This window comes from Corvus brachyrhynchos, unplaced genomic scaffold (genome assembly GCF_000691975.1).
Source record: "Corvus brachyrhynchos isolate BGI_N302 unplaced genomic scaffold, ASM69197v1 scaffold94, whole genome shotgun sequence".
Classification (NCBI taxonomy): Eukaryota; Metazoa; Chordata; class Aves; order Passeriformes; family Corvidae; genus Corvus; species Corvus brachyrhynchos.
Genome location: NW_008238330.1, coordinates 6,527,647 through 6,555,056, shown reverse-complemented (window position 1 = coordinate 6,555,056; position 27,410 = coordinate 6,527,647). Strand labels below are relative to the sequence as shown.

At 41.2% G+C, this 27,410-nt stretch overlaps 1 protein-coding gene across 1 annotated transcript; it reads left to right on the top strand.

The window, feature by feature from the left end:
* Nucleotides 1–14,439: 14,439 nt before the first annotated feature.
* Nucleotides 14,440–18,734, top strand: EPDR1 (ependymin related 1; the record flags this gene model as incomplete). The annotated part of the gene is made up of 2 exons (XM_017734596.1): nucleotides 14,440–14,656; nucleotides 16,663–18,734. Coding segments are annotated over 2 exons (408 nt in total), but the record flags the coding sequence as incomplete, so codon positions are not given.
* Between the last annotated feature and the right edge of the window lie 8,676 nt (nucleotides 18,735–27,410).

Here is a 27,410-nt window from a genome sequence, read left to right as displayed (position 1 = left end):
AAAGTGTGAAGGTGAGGCATTTCTTGTACTTTTTTTTATAGATTAAAAAAAGAATTAAGGAGAGTAAAAGGAGATAAGGGTATGAGAGTGGAGACACCCTATTGCATTAAGTTTATTCCCTTGTTACTGAAGAGGGAAAATGTAAGACACATGTATGTAGTTGCTTCAACATAACAGAATATAAAAAATTGCTAATTTTTTTAACTTCTGCTCTGCCTATCTCTAAACCAAATGTAAGCATGAAGATGTTCATTCTCAATACATTTTTGTGTATTCTTTGTTTATTGACATATTTACATAATTCTTTGCTTAGTTACATTGAATGTAAGAGTAGCTGACTTCACAACATATGTACCTCATAGCCAGGTTATTGTAAGTTCCTAAATTCCTAAAGTAAGTCATTAGAAGAAGAAAACAGTTGTTCACTAGAGAGAAAGGCAAAATTACTTACAATTTAGAGATGTCCAGAGTACCCTGTCTGTCACATAAGTTGTCCTAACATAGTCAAGCCAGGTCAAAGTGATGTACAGTCAGATATTTGAGGCACCACCTCAAAAATGTAGGTACCACAGCTGCTTAGCTGGAGCCTGATAAAGGGATCCTTGGTGGATCAAGTGAGACCTCCTGTCTTACTGTGTTTTGGAAGTCTAACATGTCTGAAACACAGTTTGGTTCTTTGAATTTCCTTCCTGTGAAAGAATGGAAAAATTAACTTACAAGCCTGATTCATCCCCCCAAATATGTGAATGCAGTTTCAGGCTGTGAAACTCCATAGATTATTTTTGTAGATAATTTTTGTATTTTTTAAAATTTGTATTTTTTTAAATATTTTCATAAAATATTATGAAAAGTAAAAGAACTTCTCATCATTACAGTATGTGTATGATGTTTGCCAGGATCTTAGTACAGTGTATGAGCAAGCATCAAATACAGGGAAAGAAGTCAGCTCAAATCATTAGCCCAAACTGTTTATACTGAAGTAACACATGTAGAAATCAAGTTTTGTGGGACCTGATCATAGCAGCCTCCAGGCACAATGTCCTTGAGATACACCTGCAGTGTAGAGCACTGGGGCAGGCAGTAACAACATGAGGCTTGGTGCAGAAAGTTTTTTCCATCCTCTCTCGCCCTCATTGCTTCAGTAGCACCTTCCTCCCTCAGAAACCACTTTCCCATTCCCTGGTTGAGTCCAGCTACATGGTTAATGCAAGGCAGAGAATGTGGGAGACCAAGTACCCCAAGCGATACAGCAGACCAGAGAACAAATGGAGAAATGAAAATGCTCCAAAGATTTCTCATAAAATCCATTTTTCTGAGTTTCCATACTCTCAGAGTTGTAGGATTTTTGTCCAGTTAGCTGTAGCAAGAGACTACATAAAAAACCTTCCCAATCAGGAGTTTTTATGACAAAAAGATGTTTCATATAATTTAAGTGTTTGCTGTTAAGGATATAAAGATGTTAATTACTTTGCCGAAAAACAAGGCCTAGAACACTATAAGGGAGAAGAAAAAGAAATATCACAAAAAAATATGCAAAAGTCAGATAAAACTTGTGGAAATACATTTTTGTGTAGCTGAGATTGCATAAAATGTTATGTTTGTCTTTCAGCATCTTCTTATGTTGCCCATTTGAGATAAGTTGATAGCTGTGTTAGGTTTTAAACATTTTTCAGCTTATTTTTTCTTATAAATGGAACAGCTAATAAACACCTGATGTAGCATCTGTAAAATCAGTGAAACTTTTTTGGCTTATTTCATGAGACTTTGGGTCAGGTTAATGTATAATTTTGGAGAATTTTTCTCTAATTACATAGCTGATGGATGGAAATTGCAAACAGCAGCAGCTACATGAGGATCTGCTCTTATGATGTGGAGAGAACAGTTGTCTCTCGACAATTGGAAACCTGAGAGATGAGAGAGAAAATCTGACAGGCAGAAAGTGATTTCTATCATATTTTTCTCTGGGGAAAGAATTCAGGAGTTTCTTATGCAGTCTTTGAATACAAAAAAGAGTGTGTAGTAAAATTGGGCACCTCAGTTTTTCAATGATTACTCTGACACACTGAATTTTAGAAAATACTGAATGCTGTCCCTCTGAAAATTTGCCTTTTTTAAGTACCTTCATGTTGAATGAACAAAATAGGAAGCTGTTAAAAATCACTGGTCAGTTTTGAAAATTTTGCCCATTAAATAAATACTTTAATTACTGTTACTTTCTGTTATGATTATAGGAATGATAAAGGAAAAGACCTTTAGCATGCACAAAAGTTCTACATTCATATAACTAAGCAAAGCTCAAAGAAAACTGTGGCTCCCTGTCAGTGTGTGTAGGACACTGGGCTCTGTGTCAGGAAAACACCCCAAAATTAGGTAAGCATACCAGTTTGCTAAAGACTTCAGTTTGTATTTGTGTCAGATGGTAAATGGTAAAGCTATTTCTGTCATGTTTTAAGCAGCATGGGTAGTCTAAACATGTTCAATAGGTCTAGTGACCTTTTCCTGAGTAATGGAAAACTTTCAGCTGTGCCAGTGTAGTATATTTATACCAATATTATTTACAGATCTTGCCCTCTTTGCTACTGCTTCTTAGAACTGTCCTTGAATGAAAAATAAACATGTCAGGGGTTTAATATAATTGATACAGCTATAAACATTCTTAAAAATGGAAATGTGTGCTTAATCATGCTTCCTTTAGCTGATTGCAGTGTCTTCAGCAACTGTTGTTTCTGTGATGGCCTAACAGATAACCTGTGAAATAGTTCTGTGTCAAACATACTGTGCGCCCTAAAGCAAGTACTCAATAACTTGAAGACAAAGGTTTTGAAATGAGGTTTCATCTATTAATTATTTATGTATTTTCAGCCCAGCTGATTTTTAAGGACATGCCATTTTCTTGTGCTGCATCATGGATATTGCTTGCAGAGGATTCCTACAAGCAGTAGGCATGTGGTGACTGCTGAAAGCCACTCCCCACCCCCCAAAGGTGGAAAAGTTCTTGTCATAATAAAAACCACAGTAACTCAAAGAGGACCAAAGAAAAACAGTTTTCTGAAGAGGAAGTTTAACAGATAGTTCAACCTTTTAATTATTCCCTATGAATGCTGAACATGTTTCATTTGACTCCTATCTCAGGATCTAAAATCCTGATTTTAGACAGTATTTGTCTTCATTCAGGCACTGAAAATAGTATGATAGGTGTAATTAGGTTAATTGTGCAAGCAAACAGAGCTGAAGGTCATCAGTGTGTGGGGGATGGTACCTAATCTCTCAAATTCCCATGTGAAATTAGATGGAGCCCTCTGCTGAGACTCCTCAGAGACTGCCACTGTTGCATTTGGGAGGTCTCAGGAAGTCATCCCCAAAGGTTGTTCAACATCTTTGGGAAGGTAGCAGTGTCAAGAATCTAGGTCTTATAATATCAGGACTTACTGACTGAGCTAGTCTGTTACAAAAAAAAGACCAGCAGCCATCGGTGTTCTCCAATCGCTTGTGTAAGGCTGGGAAGGTCTCTAAGTTGCCATATACCATACCTGTCCCTCCATCCTGGAGAAGGAAAGCTTTACATGGATTGTCTCTGATCCCTGATTTTCTTCCCAGTTCTTGTAAAAGCTAGACTGTAAGAAGACACAGACATTTTCAGAGTATCTCCTAAGTAAGCCTTCCTTGCTTGAGGTGCCATGGAGAAAAATTTCTATTAATTTTTAGCTTTTGATATGCTGGCCGTCTTATCATCATACCTCAGTCTTGCTGTTGTAGACTAAACATGGTCAGTTTCTTCGTAGGTCCTGTTTCTTAAACATCCCACAGTCCTTGCTGTTCTCTGGACTATATCCTATCTGTTTATCTGTTCCCTTAAGTGAGGCATCTAAAACCGGAAGCAGCATCAGCATTCTGATCTCAGCAGGACTAAGCAGAGCAGAATAAATGACCTCCCTAATGGACCCAGAACTGTAAACTTCCCTTTCTAAATCATTACTGTGTACTGCACCACTTGGATTTGTGTTCAAAATGCCACTTCCTTTACAGCCATGGTGCAATTAACATCTTCCCTAATTATATGTTTTCTTTCAAATAGACATTCCATTCTTTCCTGTAATTCTTCTATTTTTCACACTTTCAGTCAGTTCCACCTGGAATTTTAATGCACTGACACATTGTATTTGAATCCAGTCATTAATTTTTGCACTCACCTAACAATATTACTTTTGATTGATAGTTGCTGAAGGAAGAAGAAAAAGACCTGCACAAAGACTTCTGGTTGAAATGAAATTATTTTTACATTGATGGTGGGGAGGAAGAATGTAGTTCATTGCAGTGATTTCAGGTTCCATTTATTTCCAGTGATGTGAATCTCCATCTTTTACAAAGTTCATTTAACAATAAGCTGTACTCAGATCTTTGGATGGAGGTGTTAGAAAGTTGAAGATGCTTCCAAACTGTTGCGTCTGATTATCTGGCCTGACTTCCAAACTCCCTTAAAAACAGACACAGTCTTTTTATTTTTTATATTGGACAGATATCAGATAGACCTGAATCATCCCTCTTAAGGAAATCATTGCACATGGAAGGTGGAAATCATTACATCTTGGGACAGCAATCTGGTACGAGCGCATATCCTCACAAATTTTTCCAGGGAATATTCCATCATGAAAGAAAAGTTTGCTCTATCAGAATAGGGACCTCTTCCCATCTGTTCCAAAGGACAATCTGTTCCTCAGACTGCTTCATGATTACTTCTTCTGTAGCAGCACATATTGAAAAGCAACTAACTGGCCAAGTATATGCATGATGGGATTTACAATCTCGATGAAGATTATTCTAGGGCTCCTGAATTGCGTGTAATCCCTGTTCATGGTGTATGAAGATCCTCCTCTGTTTATAAACAGAAGTTGTGTAAGAAGCTGCAGTACCCAGTTCTAGTTGAACAAAAATGTTTTTATATTTTATTATTCTTTTATTCTAAAGTTGTGTCTGAAAAAGGGAGAATATTTAAATTTAGTTATTTGTAATTAAGGAACCTCATTCTGCTGTCCCTTTCTGATGTGTAAAATAGATACCTTCATAGGGGGCAGAGATAACATCCAGTCCTGTCTCAGACCCTGATTAAGAGAAAGATGTGAAAACTCCAGATAAATCTGACAATTATAATCATCACATTATTTAGGTTGCAAATTACTTTTAGGATCATTGAAGCCAAGAGTTAAATTAACATTACAAAGACCACCACTAAACCATGTCCCTAAGCACCACATCTTCCGGTCTTTTAAATACCTCCTGGGATGGTGACTGAGCCACTCTGCTGAGCCTGCTACAATGCTTGGAGGAATCTTTCCAAATATCCAATCTAAACCTCCCCTGGCACAACTTCAGGCCATTTTCTCTTGTCCCATCACTTGTTCCTTGGGAGAAGAGACTGGCACCCACCTGGCTACAGTCTCCTTTCAGGAAATTGTAGAGAGCAATGAGGTCTCCCCGAGCCTCCTTTTCTCCAGGTTAAACCCCCCCAGCTGCCTCAGCTGCTCCTCATCAGACTTGTGCTCCAGACCTTTCCCCAGCTCTGTTGCCCTTCTCTGGACACACTCCAGCACCTCAATGTCCTTCTTGTAGTGAGGGGCCCAGAACTGAACACCGTTTTAAGTGCAGCCTCACCAGGGCTGGGTATAAGGGGACAGTCACTACCTTGGTCACACTTGTTGATACAAGCTAGGATGCCGTTGGCCTTCTTGGCCCCTTGGACACACTCTGGCTCAAGTTCAGCTGGTTGATGACCAGCAACCCCTGGTCCTTTTCTACTGGGCAGCTTTCCAGCCACTCTTCCCCCAGCCTGAAGCACTACCTGTGGTTGTTGTGACCCAAGTGCAGGACCCAGCTCTTGTCCTTGTTGACCTCATACCATTAGCCTCAGCCCATTGATCCAGCCTGTCCAGATCCCTCTGTAGAGCAACCATACCCTCCAGCAGATCAACACTCCTGCCCAACTTGGTGTCATTTGCAGACTTAGTGAGGGACTGAGTGATGACTTGATCCCGTCATCGAGTCCATAAAGATACTAAACAGGACTAGCCCCAGTACTGAGCCCATGGGAACACCGCTCCTGACCAGCCACCAGCTGGATTTAACTCCATTCACCACTGCTCTCTGGTCCTAGCTTTTCAGACAGTGTTTAACCCAGTGAACAGTGCACCCGTATAAACCATGGGCAGCCAGTTCCTTCAGGAGAGTACTGTGGGTCACTGTGTCAAAGACTTTACTAAAGCCCAGGTAAACATCAGCATCCTTCCCCTCATCCACTGAGTCACAGGAGATTGGGTTGGCCAAGCAGGAGCTGCCTTTCATAACCGATCCTGCACATACCTCATAATGCCACTCAGGATGATCTGCTTCATGACCTTTCACAGCACTGACCTCAGGCTGACAGGCCTGTAGTTTCCTGTGTCCTCCTCCTTGCCGTTCTTGTAGATCACATTGCTAACTTCCAGTGAACAGTGACCTCCTGAGTGAGCCAGGACTGTCAGCAAATGGTGGAAAGTGTCTCAGTGAGCAGTTCCGTGTGCTCCCTCAGTACTCTTGGGTGGATCCCATCCAGCCCCGTGGACTTCTGTGTGTCACACACAAATACGATATGTGTAGCAAGTCACTAACCATTTCCCCTTGGATTTTGGGGGCTTCATTCTGCTTCCTGTCTTTGTCTTCTAGTTCAGGGTACTCAGAGAACAACTAGTCTTAACCATTAAAGACTGAGGCAAAGAAGGCATTAAGTACTGGATAAGTAACTGGATAAGTTCCTCATCCTGAACAGGCCAAAGTCTGCCCTCCAGAAGTCAAAGAAAGATGTTCTGCTGAACTCCCCCTCCTTACTTTCCTGATAATTTAAAACTCTGTTATTTTGTGACCACTGTGCCCAAGATGGCCTCCAGCCATTGCATCACCCACAAATTCATCGCTGTTCACAAACAGCATGTCCAGCAGGATACCTTCCCTAGCTGGCTCCCTCACCAGCTGTGCCAGGAAGTTACCTTCCACTCAGTCCAGGAACCTCCTAGACTGTTTCCTCTCTGCTGTGCTATATTTCTGGCTGACATCTGGTAAGTTGAAGTGTCCCATGAGAACAAGAGCCAGTGATTGTGAGACTTCTCCCAGCTGCTTATAGAGTATCTCATCTGCCCCTTCATCCTGGTTGAGTGGTCTGTAACATGACATCTGCCTTGCTGGCCTTTCCCCTGATTCTTACCCATGAACACTCAACCCTGTTGTCACTAAGCTCCACACAAACAAAACACTCCCTAACATACAGGGCTACTCCACCACCTCTCCTTCCTTTCCTGTCCCATCTGAGGCATTTAAAGCCATCCTTTACATCCCTTCAGTTGTGCAAGTCATCCTGCCATCTTTCAAACTATATCACAGTTTTCCTGCTGCAGAGTGGCTTCCAGCTCCTCCTGTTTGTTGCCTATGCCATGTGCATCAGTGTAGCTGTGCTTCAGTTGGGCTGTTGATCCTGTCACCTATTTTGTGAGGGGAAAAAGTCCTGTGTTGACTGTTCTCAAGCACTTCTGTGGTTTCTAACATATCAATAACCCTTGTGTCTTTGCTGTTGTGTAGATCTCCATACCCTTCCTCCACTGAGAGGGCAGACCAAAGGACCTTGATAGCACACCATCTCTCAAACATGGGTGTGCCACCCCCAGGCTTATCTCTAGCAAGCCTGGTTTTCTCTCTTTCTCACTTCAAATCTAGTTTAAAGGTCTTTGCAGTCTGTGATACTCCTCAGCCTACTCTCCTGCTCCCACAGCTCTGTCACTAAGCAGAGGTGTTCCTGGACCTGGGCTCAGCTCCCACAGGGATTCTCACTGCTGCTGTCCAAGCAGGGACCCCCCCTGCAGGTGACGCCTGGGTCCATCAGAGCTCTGTCTGGGCAGCTGCATCAGTTGTAGCAGCTGCAGAGCTTAGGGAGGCTGTGCCTGTCTTCTGGGTGGATCCTGTTGCTCCCTGGTCAAGCTGGCAGAGGTTCAGCACCCTTGCTGAGCACCCTTCCACGGGAGGAGCTGCCCCACACCCTGTTTGCCTGCCCTGGCCTCTGCTGCTCCCTGTGGGCTCCATTTATACATGATAGGGGGCTTGGCCACCATTGCTCCTGGCCCTGCCCAGGTCCCACCAGCCCTTGTGGCACGAGCTGCAGGCTCCTGGCTGGTCTCTAGAGGTAAAATTAAAAACAGGACACAGGTATGTCTTTCATGTTTGGTTATGTATTTTTTTCCTTTTTGAGATACTCTCAGTCATTGTAACCATGTTTTTTCTGGCTCTCTCTACATTTTAAATTTCTGTTTCCTATTTCTTACATCTTTACAAGCTCAGAGTGCCTTAAAATAATTGCCCTCTCAAAAGAGCGTTCCCATGTCTCAGTTTTGAGCACCAGTTCTTTCAATTGAGTTATTTACTGCCCTTCTGCATATGGCACAAAGAGGGTGAGAAATGTAATAAATAAATAAATTATAACGTACCTCTGTCATTTCCCTCTTTATTATTTCATCTTTCCTAAGATCTTTTGTGTATATTGAGAGGTGAGTCCTGGCCTTCCCCACTCTTTTGGGTCTCCTCTAAGCCCTGCAGTGATTTTCCAGTAACCTTTATTATTATTAACTTACTCATGGAAGCGTCATTGTACTAGACTTTTTTACAAACCCAGAACAGGAAAATAATCTCTGACCTCAAGTATATTTTGATATGTGGTTCTGCTAGTATATACCATATTCCCTAGGAGGTGATTCCATTGATTCATTGGAAAGCTTTATGGTATGCTGGCCACATCTTCCATTCCTTTCCTTTTGAGCTGTGTTGTTGTCTACAGGACTCCAATTATGAATATATGGTTACTTATGAAAACACACAGATGCTCTCTATTAAGGGCAGTGCATCTTTTAGCCTCTTGCAAAACACAACTCCCCTAAATACAGTGCTTTACTCTTTTTCTTAATTTCGGCTTCAATTGCAGTACATTGTTCTCAGGGGTGTGACTTGGTGGATTATTAAGAAGTGTCAAATAGCCAAAAAGGGACAGCAGGGGAAACAGCCTTCATGCTGAAGAGCTGAATTTCCCTTAGTGTTTGCCAAAATAACTAATCTAATTTATGGGAAAACAACTAAAATAATAAGAAATTGCATAATTTTTTATTGAGTTTCATAATTAAAGTCACAAAAATATTCTGTCTTTTAGCTGGTGTAGCTTTGACTTTGCAGCTTTTGATTCCTGTATTTAAGGTTTTCTTTCTACACAAACTTCATAATTAACAGGACTTAAATTGGCTAATTCTCTCTGCTTCAGAAACTGGTAGTGTGGTCAAAGTTCCTCATATACCTTGCTAATTAGATACCTGATATAGGGAGTCTGATCTCCTTGAAATTAAAAAAAAAAAAAAAAGCCTTTACAATCTGTGAGTGATTTAAATCAGAGTAAAAAAATACTGCTTTTACACAATATCACATTACATTTACTGTCACATGTATCTGCACAGTCCTGTATTTGTACAATATACCATAGTCCTGCACCACTGCCAAACATGTGAGATCAAATATGGTAAATTACTGTTGTTGTTGAGGTCTGATATACCAGAAGAAAAACACAAGTCTGAAATTACCGAAAACTTCATGGGAAAGAGGAAAGGAGTTCCCAGAAATACACTAAAAAACGAATGCTTCTCCCTTTTGAAATGAGCTTGCCAGATCCTTCCAAAAGCAGATGAATGTTCTTGACCTGATGAGTGTTTATCAACTGTCTGCATGTCTGTTTGGCAGCTTTGCTCCCTTGAAATATTCTTAATCTGAGGACCTGAGAAGATGGGTTTATATAGTCACACTTCTAGTAAAGGTTCCCATTCTCCCAGTCCATCTTCAGTAAAAAATGTGTAAAAAAGAGTGGTATCATTGTGGGGTATTTTATCTAGAGGATACAAAATAACTCAAGAATTAAGTATATGGATGTATCTATCCATGCACACTAGAACAGAGAATTTGTTTGGGATATTTGTAGTGAAATCTCTTCTAATTAGAGGTGGGTTTAGCTTCTTCCAAAATGTTAAAAAATGTCTTTTTACAAACAGAACTGGCAAAGAGTACCACAAAGGCAGACAGATGCTTCAAGCTTTCATTTAATCACAAAAGAGAAAGCAAAGTTAGCTTGGAAATAATTGCAGTGACCTCAGCTTGAAGTATTAAATAGCAAATACTGTTTACTGCTGAGTAATTTTTTTTTTCCTGCTGAGTAATACAGTATCTCAGATACAAATAATACACACAATTTTGCTTCCATTTTTCAGTAGCTTTATACTGCTAGGTAATATATATCCATCCTGGCTAACATGAGTGAGAGTTTTAAGGTTACAATAGCTACAGCTGGGAAAACTGAATCAACAGGTTAACATCCTAGGTGCATGAAACCTCAATACACCTTTGCAGTAAAGGAGGGTCTGCTTTACCATTGTTTCAATGTTTTTTGGGGGCAGGATTTGTGTTTGTTAATACAATGCCTCACACAGCTGGTTCGTGATCACTGATTTGTGTCTCTCCAGTGCTACAGCAATCAATGAAAAATACCAAACAGCATTTTAAGGCTCTGGTACTGTAAGTTGCTTGTCCAAAGCTACAGAGCAAAATGATGCAGAGCCAGATTCAGCACACAAGGAATTTCTATTACCCAGTCTCAATCTCAGACCATTATTTTGCTTCTCTCTAGCAAATGACCTTGTCTGATGTTCTTCAATACATCACAGGTGTCTTGCCATGCCACTGACAGCACCTCTGCTCCTCTGAGTCACTACAAAGGCAGTCAGACAGCAAGCAGCTCCTTTCTTGTCGGCTTGTCTTTCACGAGGAAGCCCTTGGAAGTGCAGAAGTAAACCCTGGGAGTCAGGCAGATGTGTTAGGTGATGGGCAGGCTAGCATGCTTCAGGACTGGGAAGGACCCAGCACAGGATGCAGACTGAGCACCTGAAAAGGAGCTGGTAGCATGATCTTAACATTAATGATGGTTTTTTCTGACAAATGTTGAAAAACAGTTCACTGTTCTGAATTGTGTTATTAACATGCAAAACAATAACCCATTCAGAAGACAAGTTTATTGGTTCAGGCCTTTATGGGGGTCCAGGAGTGGGTCTTTATGTTATCTGGGCTATGTCCTGAGAAGGACCTCTAACTATGTCCCCAGATTTCGTGAGGAATCTCAGAGGCGGGACAGTATTTGGATGCACACCCACCCCTTGCAGTATGTCCTTAACACAAGTGCTTCTCCTTGTGATTGTGTGGTCATGGTATACTGGCTTTTCATTAAACTCAGTTGGTCTCTTATTCAGAAAAATACTTTCCTTAGCTTGGGAGAAGAAAGTACTGAACCCAGCCTGTATCCCACCTATCTGACATGATTGCTTCCAGCAAAATCAATGGAATTATTTGTGCAGGATATGGTCCAGAGTTAAGAGATTCTGTAAAGCAGAGGAGCAAAAACATGTGTCTTTGTATGCTGGAATTTATCCATTTTCAGGCACAGACAAAGGGAGCATTAAGGATCATGAGAGAGTCCCATAGTGTACAAGAGGGTGAGGCATAGGACAGGGTAGGGTGGAATAGGATAGGAAAGGAAGGGAAATAATCTCAGTCAGGCAAATAGGATAGTTGTCCAAGTAACTTACTCATATCTGTTTCAAGCTGCCTAATTGAGGCCTAGTTTGGGCACTTTGTTTTAGGTTTGGGCTTTCTTGGAGTTACAGTTTAAGTAATTAAATTATTATAAAAATAATTTTAGAAGTGGATGCAGGCTGCAAATATGTTACATTTTTCTGAAAAAATAAACTAATTAAAAATCATTTCCTCTCCTGTTTCTTTGCCAAGACCTATTTTCAGGACTCTCTGCTTCCCCTCAAAAAGCCAATGAAATCTCAGGCACCTAAAACAAATAGAGGCAGTATACTTAGGACTTGGCTGGTTAAAATCAAAAAGGGGAAAATATTTCTTATTTTAAAATATTTTGTTTTGAAATTATCGTTTTTATATTTGTGCACATTTTGCTATTAATTTTGGCTGGTAAATTCTTCTCTTTATAAAACAACAACTTAACCATTCACCTTTCATATGCTGTTAAACTCAGATCCTGTGCAACAGAGCAATTCTCTATAAAACTTGGATGTGAGGCACATCTGGGTTGAACAAGGACAGTGTAAATCTTGCCCCTGCTTACCCAGGGGCGAGATCGTAATGCACATGTGAGCAGAACCACACTCTCTGCAGATCTCCTCTCATGTGCCTGCCACCACAGAGGCAGAGTTCATCCCAGCAGCACATCAAGGTGTGGGACTGGTGGCTCTTACGCATACGTTCAGTGCTTCTCCCAGAACCAAAAATATACGTGGTGGAGCCTCTTATTCTGCAGAATGGGTGCTAGAGAGATGATTGGTGCTGAGTTTGATTTGTTTGGATTTTCCTCATTTTTATTTACTTTGTTGTTTCATAATGCCCATCTTGCTGTCTGCAAGATTGTTAAAAATGCAAGTAAAATTTCTGTGTGAATTAAGTTTTAAGTGAGGATTTTAAATAAAAAAGAAATGTAATAGTTGAATTTTTATTCCCAGTAGTTTGTAATACACTGGGACTTTTTGTTCTCTTACAAAATCATTATAATTATCACTCCGATGTCTCAAACATGGTGATAGATTCCTCTGTAAGGCATTTCTTATCCCACTTTTATGGGCAGCCAGCTGAAGAGTAGTTGGGTCACTAGACTGTCATTGAAAGCACATAAATGTATTTTAGTGTTCTTGTATGTTCTCTGGACCAAATATGATATAAAAAGTATGTATGTCCATATGTGGTCTCAGGTTGGGTTTATGTAAGAAAATATAAAGACACTGAATTCTTCAGTAGTGCGCCATGACTTCAGAAACCTTGCCTTTAAGAAAATGGCAGGCAAGTTTAGGTTGGTGAAAGTCATGGCAAAAGCAGAAATATTTTGATATGGGCAGAAGAATGATTTACCCTGGGGAAGGTTGTACATGGCCTTGCAGTTTATCAGCCTGTTTATGTGAGTCTTGTCATTGTGGGGGAAGTTCCCAGTGACTGACTTCCATGTGGAAAGTGGGACCAGCTATGTCCCATGTTTTGCAAGGTTGTGTGTGAGAGAGGGTTCCTAGTTGACATCATGTGAGCTTCCTTGTCTCATTTTATGTTCTCTTTCACTCCGTTCAGTTTGGCTAATGACATTTAGCCTGCCTGTGTTTCAACACGTGCTGGATAAATGATCCTCTCAAGAAGTGATGGGAATGTTGCTTAGATGCTCTTAACCGTGCTGAGACACTTCTCATTATGCAACCTTTAAATGCTACTGTATCAGTGGTGGGTGAAGTTATTGCTGTCTGGTGCAATTGTGTAGTGCAAGAATTAAAACTGTAAATTGTTTTGGTTTCAACCCCATTTTATGTAAACTTTGCATCCTCCCCAAAAGAACGTGAGGACTGCAAAGGTATGGAAGCGATGTCACAGTGTTGGTGGCAGACCAGACCACTGTAAACAGTAACCAGATGAAAGTGTCCGTATAAATGTTTATTGTCTCTCCTCAGAGCGTGGCTTGGTCACTTCATACTCAGTAGAAGATTGGTTTTAAAGCCTTGTTAACTATCCATTTTGTTGACCTCACCTTCTAGCCTCTCAAGTTCATCGAGCTCCACACCTCTCCTTATCTCTGCCTTACTGTTTTGCTCCTCTGCTTTCTCCTTTCATTACTTCTTGGGTCTGGTGGCTTCCAGAGAGAAACTGTGCCTTTAGGAGGGTGACCCTCTCAGTTCTGCACTTGGGACCACGTGCTTCCCCCTTTGCCACCATGTCCCACTTAAGCTATGTGTGTTGCCATGGAAAAACATCTGTGAGGATGGCAGATACCACATCTAACCAGTACAGAGAAAGGCTCTACCACTTTCATGGAGAAGTGAATCTATCCAGGCTGTGCAAGCAGATTTTTTCAAAGGCTTATAACTTAGCCAAATCTGGGCAACTTTTATTAAAAATTTTCCCCTGCCAAAATTTTAAATCCTTTCTCCAAAACATGGAGGCACTAGAGCTTTTTAATGAAACAGTTATTAAAAAAAAACCAAAACAAAACTAGGAATAATAACATGTTTTTCTCTCAGTTGTTCTCAGAAAAGTTGTTCTGTTGTTCTCAGAAATGGCTGAACCAGTTCAGCCTGATTTATTTATTTTGGAAAGAATCAGCTGAGACAAACTTTCAGCATGGGAAATTTCAGCCCAACTGGTTAGCATTTCTCAAAGTTTGGCAAAGTTTAATGCAAGTGGAAATGTTCTTATACTGAGAAGTCAAAGGCAAGCTTACATATCAGCAATGTTCCTTGCTTAGGATAGAAAAAGACTATATATATATATATATAAATTGCTTTTTCTTAATGTTTCAGGTTCTTTGAATATATATTGCTCTACAAAGATGCAGTGATGTTTCAGATTGAACAAGTTACAAAGCTTTGCTCGAAGATTGCTCTGACAGAGCCATGGGATCCATATGATATTCCTGCCAATTCAACTTATGAAGATCAGTACTACATTGGGGGACCTGGAGATGAAGTTATGGTACAGGAATGGTCTGACAGAAAACCAGCCAGGAAATGTACATGCATGCTCTTGTTTTATTTTAATAACAATCAATGTCTCTGCTGCACAGGGAAAAATAAAATTATTTGTGGTTTACCCCAGGTTTCCATATTTCTATAAAATTCTCTGGAAGAAGTAATGAAAGTGCCCCATGCACAGATTCTCATTTTAACAACAATGCATTTTATTAGGAAAATGTTTCAGATCTCAGCAGGATTAAAAATGTTCAAGGGACTTGATCGTATTGTATTTCATATCATACAGAGTTTGGTGTGGAACAGCATCATTTCATGTCTGAATCTGGCAGCCTGTATCCAAAATTTATTTAGAGAATAATTGGTACTATAATTAGGGGCACACTCAAACTAGAGTTTGTGTAACAGAAACAAAGCAGGTGTCAGTGTTCATCTACACATGGTTCTGCAGGCACTGAAATCCTTAATATGTGCCTAAATTTCGTTATCCTCTATACTGGTAAGAAATGTCTGCTCTCAAGGCTTAGTTCTGCACTCGGCAGCTGAACACTTGCACCATAAAAGAAAGGAGGGTGAATTTTCTGAGGTACAGTATGGTAGGTTTTGAATGCATAGCAATTTATTAGCACTTTGGCTTCCATTTCATCTATGGTTTATTGATGACCCAGACAACCATAAAAAAAGTTTTAAAACCTCTGTGAAATTTATGGGACTATTCAGCTAATGCAGTGCTTATGGTTATAGACATCTAATATATAGGCTAGGTATGAACTTGAGGATTTAGCCAGAGGAAAATACTTCTTTCTTGAATAAAAGCAGAACAAATGAAGTAGAGAATAAAGGATAAGACCACTAGACATCTGTAACTGGGTCGATATATCCTCTAGTATTCTGAAAGAGGCAAATTATCACTCACTCCAAGAACTACTTCTTTTTTCAGAGCTGATATTTTTGGAATTTTTGTGGAACTTTATATCCCGATATGTTCAATAAATTGTGTGATTTATGTCCTGTATTATTTTGTATCTCCAGTGCTTTTCTGTATGATCATTTATAAACATAATGTCTGAGAGTTGTCTGTCTACCTATGTACCTTTCAGCTAATACTGGTTTGGATTTTAGAAGTTATATTTCTTTTACAATTATCAAAGTTTCAGGGGAAATACAGGCTACTTTGGTAGCATCATATTTTGCCATAATATTTTATTCAAAATTCTGAGAGATTTGTTGAGTAAAAGGTGCCTCCATTTCTGTACACTCAAGGCCATATTAATTAGGTCAGAATGTTTTTCTATACTAGCATGCCCTGAAGAGATATGTTAGAATATTACTCAGCTTACCACCCTTTCTTTGGATACAGTATATATGTGTTTCGTTTCACCTTTTTTTTATTTCTGGTAATGTTGTTGTGGTACAGCATATGACACAAAATTGGAAGTACAGAAAATAAATGTGTGTGATTGCTGCTGTGTGGGAGAAAATAAGTGTCCTTGGGACTAGAAAAATTTGTTACAGGAACTGATTTGTGATCACAGTAGGTAATTTTAACATCATGAGTTTCTGCTATCGAGGTCTGAAATGCATAAAACAACCGGTTTTTTGATTGAAGGGGTAAAGAATGATCACAGAGGTTAATAAAAGAGAGAGAATAGCAAAGGGTATTCAAAGGAAACCACTTCAGTGGTGTTACTGACACTGCCTAAATAGCATAGTGGAGAAGGCAGAGGTGATGGCAGCAGAGAACAAGGGGGGAAGAGAGCAAGGGAACACCTCTGAGATTAACACGTTGTGGAATTAAACTGAAGTTAAAAAAGGGACAGGCTTGCTACATCACATACCTGAAGGAGACAATCATTGAGTGTAGTCTTGAGATAATGAACCGCTAGAAGTGTTTGAAAAGAATAGGAATTTTTAAAAAATAGCAGGATAATGAGGATCTGAATAGACAGTGTTAAACAGAAGCAATGAGTTAAAAGAGACTGACATCATCATGAAACTTTCGTCTGCTCTTGTCACCTAAAGTAGTCACATTTCTGCTTGGTTGCAGTGGAATCCTGGGTCGGCGTTTACACCGTCAAAGACTGTTACCCAGTACAGGAAACCTACACCAAGAACTACAGCGTGACAACCTCCACTCGCTTCTTTGACATCCATCTGGGCATCGCAGACCCCTCCGTGTTCACCCCACCCAGCTCCTGCCAGACAGCCCAGCTGACGAGGATGAAAGATGAATGCTGATTACGGACACTGGCTGCCCTGGGCAAACACATATTAGCCAAGAGGATGGTTATTGGTAGTCAATTATTGACATCTAAGTTGATTTTTCAAGCTAATTGTTGCTCTTTTTGGAATTTTTAAGTTTTCACTTGAGAGAGATCATAAGCATATAACTGAGTAAAATATATAACATAAAAGATCTCTTTAAATCACCTTAATCTGTTCAGTGATGCACTTGCAGCATGATATAGCTACCCTTAAGATAATATTTCTAGATACTATTTATTTAAGGTTGATTTTCCTTTTGCAAAGATTTCATTATTTATTTTTTCAGGAAGACAAAGCATAAGCAGATGGCAGCAATGGTACTGTCTAGAAGAAAAAGCTGAATTTTGTTGTTATTTCTGGAGACTTGAAGCGAAAGATGACCTGCGTAAAACCTCATCCCTAAGTGAAAAATGCCATTTTAAACAATATGCATCAAAATTGTGAAAATTTGTTCTTGGTTTTATTTTGCTTTGTGTTCTGTTTTGGTTGGGTTTTTTTTTTTTCTTTCTGCTCTTCAGGAAGCTGGTAGTCCAATTATTGAGCTAATTTTTGTTCTTTCTGAAAAAAAACTGGAGTAGCTTTATTCATGTAATGCTAGCAGAAAATACTTTTCTGTTTCTTGGGAGAATGGTGTGAAAGGAAGGGAAGGAGGGAGAGGTACACCTTCAAAAACAGTAAGCCGAAACTTTTCTGCATTTACTACCCTTTTGGAGGTGTGATGAGACATTTTTCAGTCACATTTTACTTCAGCACTCACTTTTCAAGGCAATACTAGTTTTAACCTATGCAAAGGGATTAAAAGGTGCTGCACTCTAAACGGCTTTAATGTTTTCTAACTATTTTCAAGAGTCTTTACTCAGGGTGTGGAAACACCTTCATAATTCCAGGGAGATTTGAAAAAAAGAAAAGCCGTTCTTAGTGCACAGTCAGTAAAGGCTGAATCAGTGTTCACACGGTGCCTGGTGGTCAGGATGGAGAGAAAGACAGAGCTTGTGACCTGTGTAGGGAGGCAGGAGGGAGGAATGGGAGGCACAGGTTTTAGATGTCCTCTGTGCAGTGTGGCAGTGAGGCACTGCAATCTAAGCAGACATGACAATCTTGCTTTCTTTTGCACCCACTCCATTGATGCCTTTTTTATTTGCTGTTTCAGCAGCACCTTAAATCTTATTATCTCCACATAACCAAAAAAGCACAGGAAGTGCACGTATTTTGGGTTAGAAATTTCAAACCAAACCTTCATGCACCTTTGAGACTCTCAGAAGTGTGATGGGTTTTGCACTTTTACCAAATGAGATTAACTGGTTTATTCTGTAAGATACGCATTTTATTTATTATTTGCAAATAAATTTAAAGACAGATTCTTGAACTCCTACACATGTTGGGTAGTTGTTTGCTCCAGAATTCTTCTGGCTGTAAACAGTGCAACACTGGGAAGTTTGGTGTCTCCAGAGGAGAGATGCTGGGCAGGCTTTTAGCGCTTTATATACTCATAGCTTTTTGTACGTAAGCAAGTGGGACAGTGGTTGTTTTTCTTTCACAGTTGTGGTCAGAATGGCATTTTACTTTGCCCCATGCCTAATGAAAGCACATATACGTACTGGTTAAAATTTAGCTAGTTCATTAAAAATTTCTCTTGGAGAGGGCCATTTCACTGAAACACGCTAGTGGAAAGAAGGATTTGGTTTCCTTGAATTTAGAGTGCATTTATTCGGTACTTGCCTTCTGTATTTTTTGTGTGACACTCTAAATGCTAACTGCATATTGTTCTCATTAGGACAATGATTAACATGCATTTCTTAATATGTGTCTTGTCAGAATCTGGAAAATATAATAAATCTGGCTAGCAAGCATGAAGCTGTGGTACTGAATTGTTTGGGATGGCTTTGTTGCGGTGTGGTCAAGCATATAGCTGGGTAATCAGGGTGGCTGTATTATGTTTTGCTGACAGTGATATAGTTTCTAGCAATAACATTAGTCGTTCCTTTAAATATGAATTTGCAAATTTGCAAAAGCCTGGTACATAGAAGTGCTTTAAAAATTTTGCCCTGACATGCAGGACAATTTTATACAGCTAAATATGTTCCTCTAAAACAGTGCTGTTGTCTTCATATTTATGCTCTATAAATCCAATGCAGAGAGTTGTCAAAGAGATAACAAGCAGCAAAATTTAGGATTACGTATTTTAAATTAGCCACAAACCAAGTATGAAGCACAACATGCGTATGCCTGGTTTGTTATCTTTGTTATGATGTGCTTTGGTTTGTTGTCATGTGCCACAAGAGACATTTTGTCTTCATGCAATTACGCCAGTGACTCAATGAGAAGGAGCATAGAAGGGATATAAGGTAGCTATATAGTATGCTGCCACACTTGAATAAAAATGGGAGGGTTCATATGTCTGATAGGCTGGGAAACTTGTTTATCACACTTACTTGGTGAAAAATTAATAATGAATTGGTGTGTACATGAGTTATATTGTATTCTGTGGAGTAACAGCAACAGAACCTGGTAGCTGGATAGTCTGTGAGGCAGAGCTGATTTTGTGAGATTTCCAGTGTTTCCTGGTTTCAGCTGGGCCAGAAGTAGTGCAAACATATATGTGCCTGCCATATTTTTGTGTTTGTGCTTGGAGTCTTTGCTGAAAGCAGGATGTGTAGAAACAGAACATTGTTTTATTTAAAGTTAACCAAACATTCCTGAACCTCAAAGAAAGGCTTAGTTTGAGCTTGGGGAGGAGATCTGGGCATTTGGTTCAGTTCCTGTTTTAACAGTTTGCTTAACTCTACTATTAGGGACAGATTTTGCTGCCTCTAGCCATGCTGCACACCATAGAAGTGCTGCCACTTACCAGGGAATGCCAACTTTCATGAAGAACATAGGAAGAAACACAGTAATCCATTGTCAATTTTAGTCAAGAAACCTCTAAACAATATGATATTCTTATTTTGGGACAGTAACAAAATCAATGTATTTCTCACCCTGAAGTTCATTTCATTTTAGTGCTAACACTTAGTCCTTGCAGACTTGCATCTCTTTTCCCACCACCCTATACTTCCTAATGTCAATGGAGTCCACTTCCAAACTGTGTTTGCAACCCTCACTTGCATTTATTTCAGTATTTCAGAGTTGAGCGTTTAAATACCTGATGGATCTGAGCTGGACTTGACCCCTTTATTTTGCCAGCAGTTCTATTTCAAGTCCAAGCCATATGCAGATACGAGTAACGTATGCTGAACTACATGTGGGGGTCCAACAGAGAGACCAGTGTTGGCTCATGTGCAATTGCTGCTGTCCCAAAATACCAGTTGATGAGAGGTCTTGGCATGGCTGTTGTATTACATCCTGTATCTTCTGCACCCTTGGCCACAAACTGCTGCAGGAGGCAAACAGCAAGATGTTCTCACATGACAGAAAGGCACATCATGTGATCATCGGCAGCTTACTCCCTAACTGTAAGGAATAAAGATTTCAAAATGGCACCCACACAAATAGACAGAGGTCCCTGACTATATAAAGATCTGGAGGTCTCAATCAGGTACCTTTCCAGGAAGCTGCATGTTCAGGATGGATTCGGACACATACAGATTTAGTCTTCACATTTGCACTTAGGCATAGAAACAAATGGAGCAAGCTTGAAAAGCTTTTTAAACACTCCTGAGCGTTTACTGCTTTGTAAGGGGTGAGGAAAGAAACTTTTGATCCAATCAGTAGTCACAGAAAACTGTCAGAAATGTAGGACAAGATGCTGCTCTGAAGATGTTAGTTAGGGTAAATTTCCAAACACTACTTGAGTGCCTACTGGTTTAACATGCTACAGCGTAGAGATCCATGTGGTTTGGTATGGCTATTTCAGCATAGAGCCCAAAACTGCATACTGAATGAAGTGATGCACTTAGCTGCAGAATGATACTTTGTTTGAAACAAATAGCCCAGAACTGCACATTTTGCAGGTGTGAGTGCATGACTGATGACCTGCATGTTTATCTACAGGAATGTGTGTGCCTTTAAAAGGGTGCTGCCTGCTCCCTTTGAAGACTGAAGAATTAATCTTCACACTGCTACATCCATAGGAATCTACTTCAGAGTCCTTTCTTTCCTACCCTGCAAGGTGGGAACAACAATTCTGCTTTCCGCCTGCTCTTGCCTTCCTGATTGTGGTAACTCTGGGCCAACATCACGGCCTCAGCCAGTGGGGCCCTCAGAGGCCTGGAGGCATTGGTGCAGTAGCACTAATGTCATGGAGGGTTCCCAGCCCCTGCCTTGCAATGTGTAATAAAATTACGTGCGTGTGTTACACGTCTGGGCTCACCCTTTGTGCCCCTGCGCGCTCGCTCCATGCACGAGGGTGTCGCTCATGCCCTCAGCACCCAGCCGTCACCATTAATTGGGCTCAGCTCAGGCTTCCATGACGCCAGGCCAAGGGACTCGTGAGCGAAAGGGAAGGAGAGGAAATGAAAGGAAAACCTGCTGGGCTCACCCTGCTCCCCGCCAAGGTTTTTCCCACGCTTGCTCAGGACTGATAAACAGCTTTTACGTTCCTGAAACAGCAGCAGCTGAGTTGCCAGCTCTACGTCACAGCCCATGTCATGCTGAAGGAGAGGGTTGTATTTCACCCTCTGCACTAAAATTATCCTTCAGGCCAGGCCAGTGACTCAGTTTTGTTTTCCATGGAGAATGCATGCCCGCTCCCATCACCTCTGCCACTGCCGTCCCAGCCTGTCTGGTGGAGGTTTGTCCTCATGCCACCTGCCCCAGTCCAGCAGTCTGTGACAGCCTGGATGGCCAGATAGTGGCCTTCAGCCTGTCCCCACTGTCCCATCTTCATTCTCCAGGTCTGTGAGGGATCTTGCTGCACCCACACACAGGGCAGGCAGGTCTTCTTTGCTTTCCTATAGGGCTTTTAAAGTTGTGGGGAAAACCCTTCCCTTCTTTCCATTGCCATGCCGCTTTGAAATGAATTTTTTTACCTGGTTTCTTCACCTGTTTCCTTTCTTTGTAGGAGAGCTGCTTCTGTTAATTTGATGGGGCAATTTTTCATATGCATGTCAGGTTTGGGGGTTTTTTACCACAGTCTTGGTGCCATGTAGCAGCCCTTGTTTATTGCTGCAATGCCTCATGATCGGTGACTTGTATAAAGAAGGACATTCTTGATGTTGGCAGCAGTTTGCACTGGCAAGAGCACAGGAAGCGGAAATGCTGAAAGTGATGACTAATGACAGCAGACATACCCTTACTAGTGGCCCAAGTGACTACCAACTATGATGACAGTGTTAAAACTCTGGGATCTGCAGAGTCTGTAGACACTTAACCCCAAGAAACACATCACATATCTCCAAAGGAGATGGGGAACTATGCTGGGCAGCCCACATTGCTTTTACTTTATTAAAGTAAGATCCTGTAATAGATCCTGTAATAAATCCTGTATGCATGACCATAACTCATTCTTGAGCAGTTGCTTCATAGAGAGACAGAAAACCAGATGTTTTCTTCCAGCATTCTTCTACAGAAATTATATAAAAGTTATTGTCAGAAAATGTTGACTTTTGAATTAAAGAAATGGTATGTAGAAAGTTTCAAAGATTTGTCGTGAAACAAATGCTGTATCTATAAAGCAATCTGAAGCTTTAATATAAAAATGTTCAGCCTTAGAACTTCTACTTTAAAGTAAATAAATAATGCAGCTTATCAGAAGGACTAAACTCTGAATAACCCCTCTCAACTGGCTTTCAGCTTTGAAAGAAGCTGCTTCTCTTGTAAGCTTGAAGAGGAGCTCTTGCCTAAAGCTGGCTGCTTTTGCAACCATACCAATTCAGCTAATTAAAGATACTGTCTCTTCCTGCAGACCCTGTCCTGTGAAAGTGGTGGGTTTCTTTACTTGTGTGTTAGCTCAGTACTCTGCAGATTTCCAAAGAAATACGATGTTTTATGCCAGCACAGGATCTGTTCTGAATCTTTTGTTTTGTCAAATGCGCTTGCTTAAACACAGAGCAGGCTGTGAGTAACAGGCAGTATCCCTTACCATGGGAGAAAGCTTACCTGAACAGAAGATACTTTTCCCTGTTTCCAGCCTGTCAGGACATCCTAGATTGGAAATCTCATTCAGAAATCTGTAAAGTTCATGTTTCATGTAGGTGAGAATGGGAGAAAAACAGCAATAATAGAACAAGGTGAAAAAAAAATTAGATAAGGCAAAATTAAAGTATGCCAACAGAGTGGTAGCCCAAAAAACCAGTCAACCAAACCCCAAAGAAAAAGGAGGGGGGAGAAAGAAAGGAAGAAGGTGGAGAACCATGTTTGCCTACTCCTTCTCAGCCTGTTTTATCGGTTTATAGAAAGGACATTAATTATGGGGGACCAAATCCAAATTCAAAGGTTCCTAAACGTCAGCATTTCTTTTTGGGCGATACAAATCCTTGAAAGACCTGGCCAGTCTGACGGAGCACTCATGGATTTTGCTCACACAGATGCTGGTCACTCAATGCCTGATGGCCCTGCAGGGACCAGTGCATGGCTTTTGGGTGCCCTGCAGAAGGAAGGAGGCCTTGGATGGATTTGACCTTTCACGCTCGCTTCAGGGAAGTACCAAACATTTGCACCTCCCACTGAAGTGAATAGATTAGGCGTGAAATAATCTCTAGCTGGTGGAAATAAACAGTCGGCACTTATGACCCTGTTCTTTCATTTCCAAGAAAAGTTTTCTTAACAGAGCTGCTGAATTTGGACATTGAAAGCGCCCAACTCTCTTCCATTTAATTTCCACCTTGTGCTAGCTCACACTGCCAAAATGATATTGCCCTTAGGATTATTTGTTCCAACAGTCTCACTCTTACAGATGTGGATGAAAAGAACTGATGGTCCCCATGGGAAGCATTAAGAGTAATAATCAGAGGGTGAAGTCCAGAATGAAGCAAGGCAGGACATGTTCCTGTACACCTGCTGCCTCTCCCAAGCCACCCGACTGGACTTGTGAAATGGGCAATCACAAAAGTTAAACCACAGGAAGCAAAGCATTATTGTGTTTCGAAGACTGGGGCTAATGTTGCCTATCTTAGAGCAGCTCTAGCATGATGTCAGATGTGTTGCTCACTAACAAAATCTCTCCCTCCAGAGGATCTTTTTAAACAGTGAAGGAAATGTGGGATATTGCCTCGACAGTGAAACATGTCCCTGCCAGCCAAAAGCACCAGGCAAGGATGGCCAAGCACAATACATCATTAAATCTTCCTCCTTTATTTCTACAGCAGTTGCCTGAAACATGGCTGGCAAAGGCTGTAGAGGAGGGAGACATACGTGGTGTGTGTTTGGTCAGGTGTCTTGAGCACTACAGTGAACTTTGGGCTGCCTGAACCCGAGGGCGTGAGCAGAATTGCTGCACTCCAGTGCTGTGAACTGCACTTGCTTTGTTCTGAAAACCCTCACACTAAAGTGCCCTGCTATGTAACAGCAGGCCATAGGAAAATGTTTGGGATGAGACATAAACCTCAGATCAGGCCATCAATAGCCATAGTTAAAAACTAAAGAAAAAAATCAAGTCTCACTTGCACTTCCAAAAAAACTTCCACCTACAGTGGCTAAAAGATGTGACTATTTATTTTATTTTGATGTGGCACTCAGTGCCAATTATATAGGAAGTTGTTACTTCCAGTCTGGATTATTGCTAGATACAGCACAGTATGGGAATCCAAATAGTACAGCCAGAGCTAATTGCTTCAGGATGTGCTAGTTCAGCATGCATTTGAGTGTGGCCACTTTCACAAGGCCCTGAGACAGCTCCAGGTTGAGGCAGAATAGGATTTGGACATCTCCTGGGAGGTGTGACCAACCTGTGGGACAATGAGACAGGTCTTACTCACATGCCTAGAGATTAGCCTGTACCAGTGCTGAGATCAGGAAGGAATTTTCCTGTAGGACAGATTGCCACAGTTTTCTGGGGCTTTTTTGCTTTCCTTTGCAGCATCAAGCATAACCACTGGTCAGGGCTTCTAGGGTCCCTTTTGACCAGGTTGCCAAAGGTGACAACAACTTTCCCAGGGTGGCCCCCAGGGTTTGCTTCTTATCCTGTGTGTCATTGAGCACAGTGCATTGCCAGGGCTCCTCTGGGCCTTTTCAACTCTGTTCTGCCTGCTGCACCTGTGCCTCCAAGGCAATACACATGCCCTGGCTGTCTCTGGCCCTCTGGCCCATTGCAAACTTAGAGCAGGAGTGAGCTCTGCTCTTCCCTTGGCTCCATTTCTCCAGGGATTCTTGCTTGTGCAGAACAGCCCGTGCTTGGAAGGGCTCCAGGCTTGCACCCTCATGAGGAGATGTCACTTTTCAGCACTCCATGTGGGCAATACAAGCACCAGGCAGGCACAGGAGTGCTTTCCATGCATCACTACTCAAGAACTATGTCAGAGCAAGTTTTGGAAGGCAAAAAGTGTGCTTTGTGTTATCAAGGTGTGTCATAATTTGGAAAATACCAAGCATTACTCCTTTTGTGTGTGACTGTTGCCAATCCTTATTCTCACTCTTCAGGAAACAGGGACTACTCCATCTCTGTTCATAAACCCAAATTGTTTCAACTTTTACATCCAAAGTAATACATGACATTGGTTATTGTTCTTCCTCCTCAAAGGCTAAAAATCAAAATAATTTTTAAAAGGAGAAAGAAATAAATATAATGTAGGTGGGGGAATGTTTGGGGGTTGGATTTTTTGAATGCCAAAACACAAATTCATACATAAAAATGCATTACTGAACAGAGAAAATCACATTCTTAAAACTTTTGAGGTTTTTTTTTCCTGGAAAGAGCCTTCTTTGTGCATCAGTGAGTTATATACTTTCCTGTTTCTGGTAAAGGTTAATATTTTATAGGCAATTTCCAGGGTTTTTTCAGTATTAATTACATATTTTAAAGACTGTTGTATCATCTGTGGGTTGACCCAGTGTCTGCCTCTGATTTGAAGGAGACTGGGTTCACCTGGCACCCCTTCTTTTGGCTCCAGGCAGTCCCACTGCTTGGGTTATTCTCCATGGCAGGCTCCAGGAAGGATGTGTGGTCAAAACAAGTATGTCCTATGAAGGAATGATGTTTACAGACCATCATGTTCACTCTCTCCAGAGAGAGCCTGGGTGAAGGACACTCACCAGGAAGATAAACAGCCCATAATTTGTAATATTCCAAGAAACTCTATGGGCAAACTTGCCTGGAGAGGTGGAGTTCATAGCAACTGTGTTGGGTACAAACCGTGCCATTAACTCCTTGCCACAAGAGACACATGAGTGAGGCAGAAATCTGTTTTCCCCATGCAGTCCCACTAGCAAATGGCTCTCCACAAGATGTAGGAGACTTGCAAAATTCTGACTCTGAATTTGCCAGACTTCAAATGATGTACTTTCAAGCTAAACTGAGGATTGCATTGACTGCTCCTGGCTACACCTGCACATTGTGATAATGCTTGTGAACATCTGTTCTGAAACAGAGTGAGAAAAATAAATTAAAATCCTGTTTCCACTGATATCCTTTCTGTTGGAAGCACCTTTGAGCCATTCCCATGCATGCTGGCACTGGGTACCCTCTGTACTTCCCCTCCTCATGAAGCTGCAGAGAGAAGTGAGGTTGCCTCAGCCTCCTTCCCTCTAAACTGGATCAAGCCCCTGTCCTCAGCTGCTCCTCAGAGGATGTGGCTTCCAGCTCTTTCACCATTTTGTTGTCATCCTCTGGATACATTCAAGGACCTTCACATCCTTTTTAAATTTTGGGACACACAATATTCAAGATGAGCCTGCACCAGCACTAAATACAGCAGGACAATCACCTCTTTTGACCAGCTGGTTGTGGTGTAGTTGATGTGTGCCAAAACTGCCAACCCATATTGAGCCTTGTGTCAGCCTGCACCCCCAGACCCCTTTCTGCAGGGATCGTCTCCAGCCATGCCTCTCCCAGTTCATACTTGTGGAAAGTATTTGTCATCCCAGCATTTGTTCTTGTTCAATTTCATGCCACTGATGATTGCCCAGTGCTCCAACCTATCCAGATCCCTCTGCAAGGCCTCTTGTCCCTTGAGTCAACAGCACATCCCAGTTTAGCATCCTCAGAAAACTTCCAACTCCTGTCTCCAGATAATTGATAATATATTGAACAGAACTGTCCCTAGAACTGAGCCCTGAGGAACAATGTTGGTGACTGGCCCCCAGCCAGATTCCCTACAACATTTTGAGCCCTGCTCTTCACTCAATTCTTCACCCACTGAACTGTGTACCTGCTCACTTCACAGTTGGACAGCTTGTCTAGAAGAATGTTGTGAGGGACAGAAAAAAAAGCCTTAATAAACTGAAATCCAGAAAAGCTTCCTCCACTGCCTTCCCTTTATCCAATAGGTGGGTGATCTTATGCTAGAAGAATATTAAATAAGTTATACAGGACTATGTTGTCTGTGCCTTCTCCTCTAAAGGCCTTTCAGTAGCATCCAGTATGATGTTCTCTGTAAGCTTCCCAGGCACTGAGGCTGGGCTAACAGGTCTGTAGTTTCCCAGAGTATCCCTCATGCC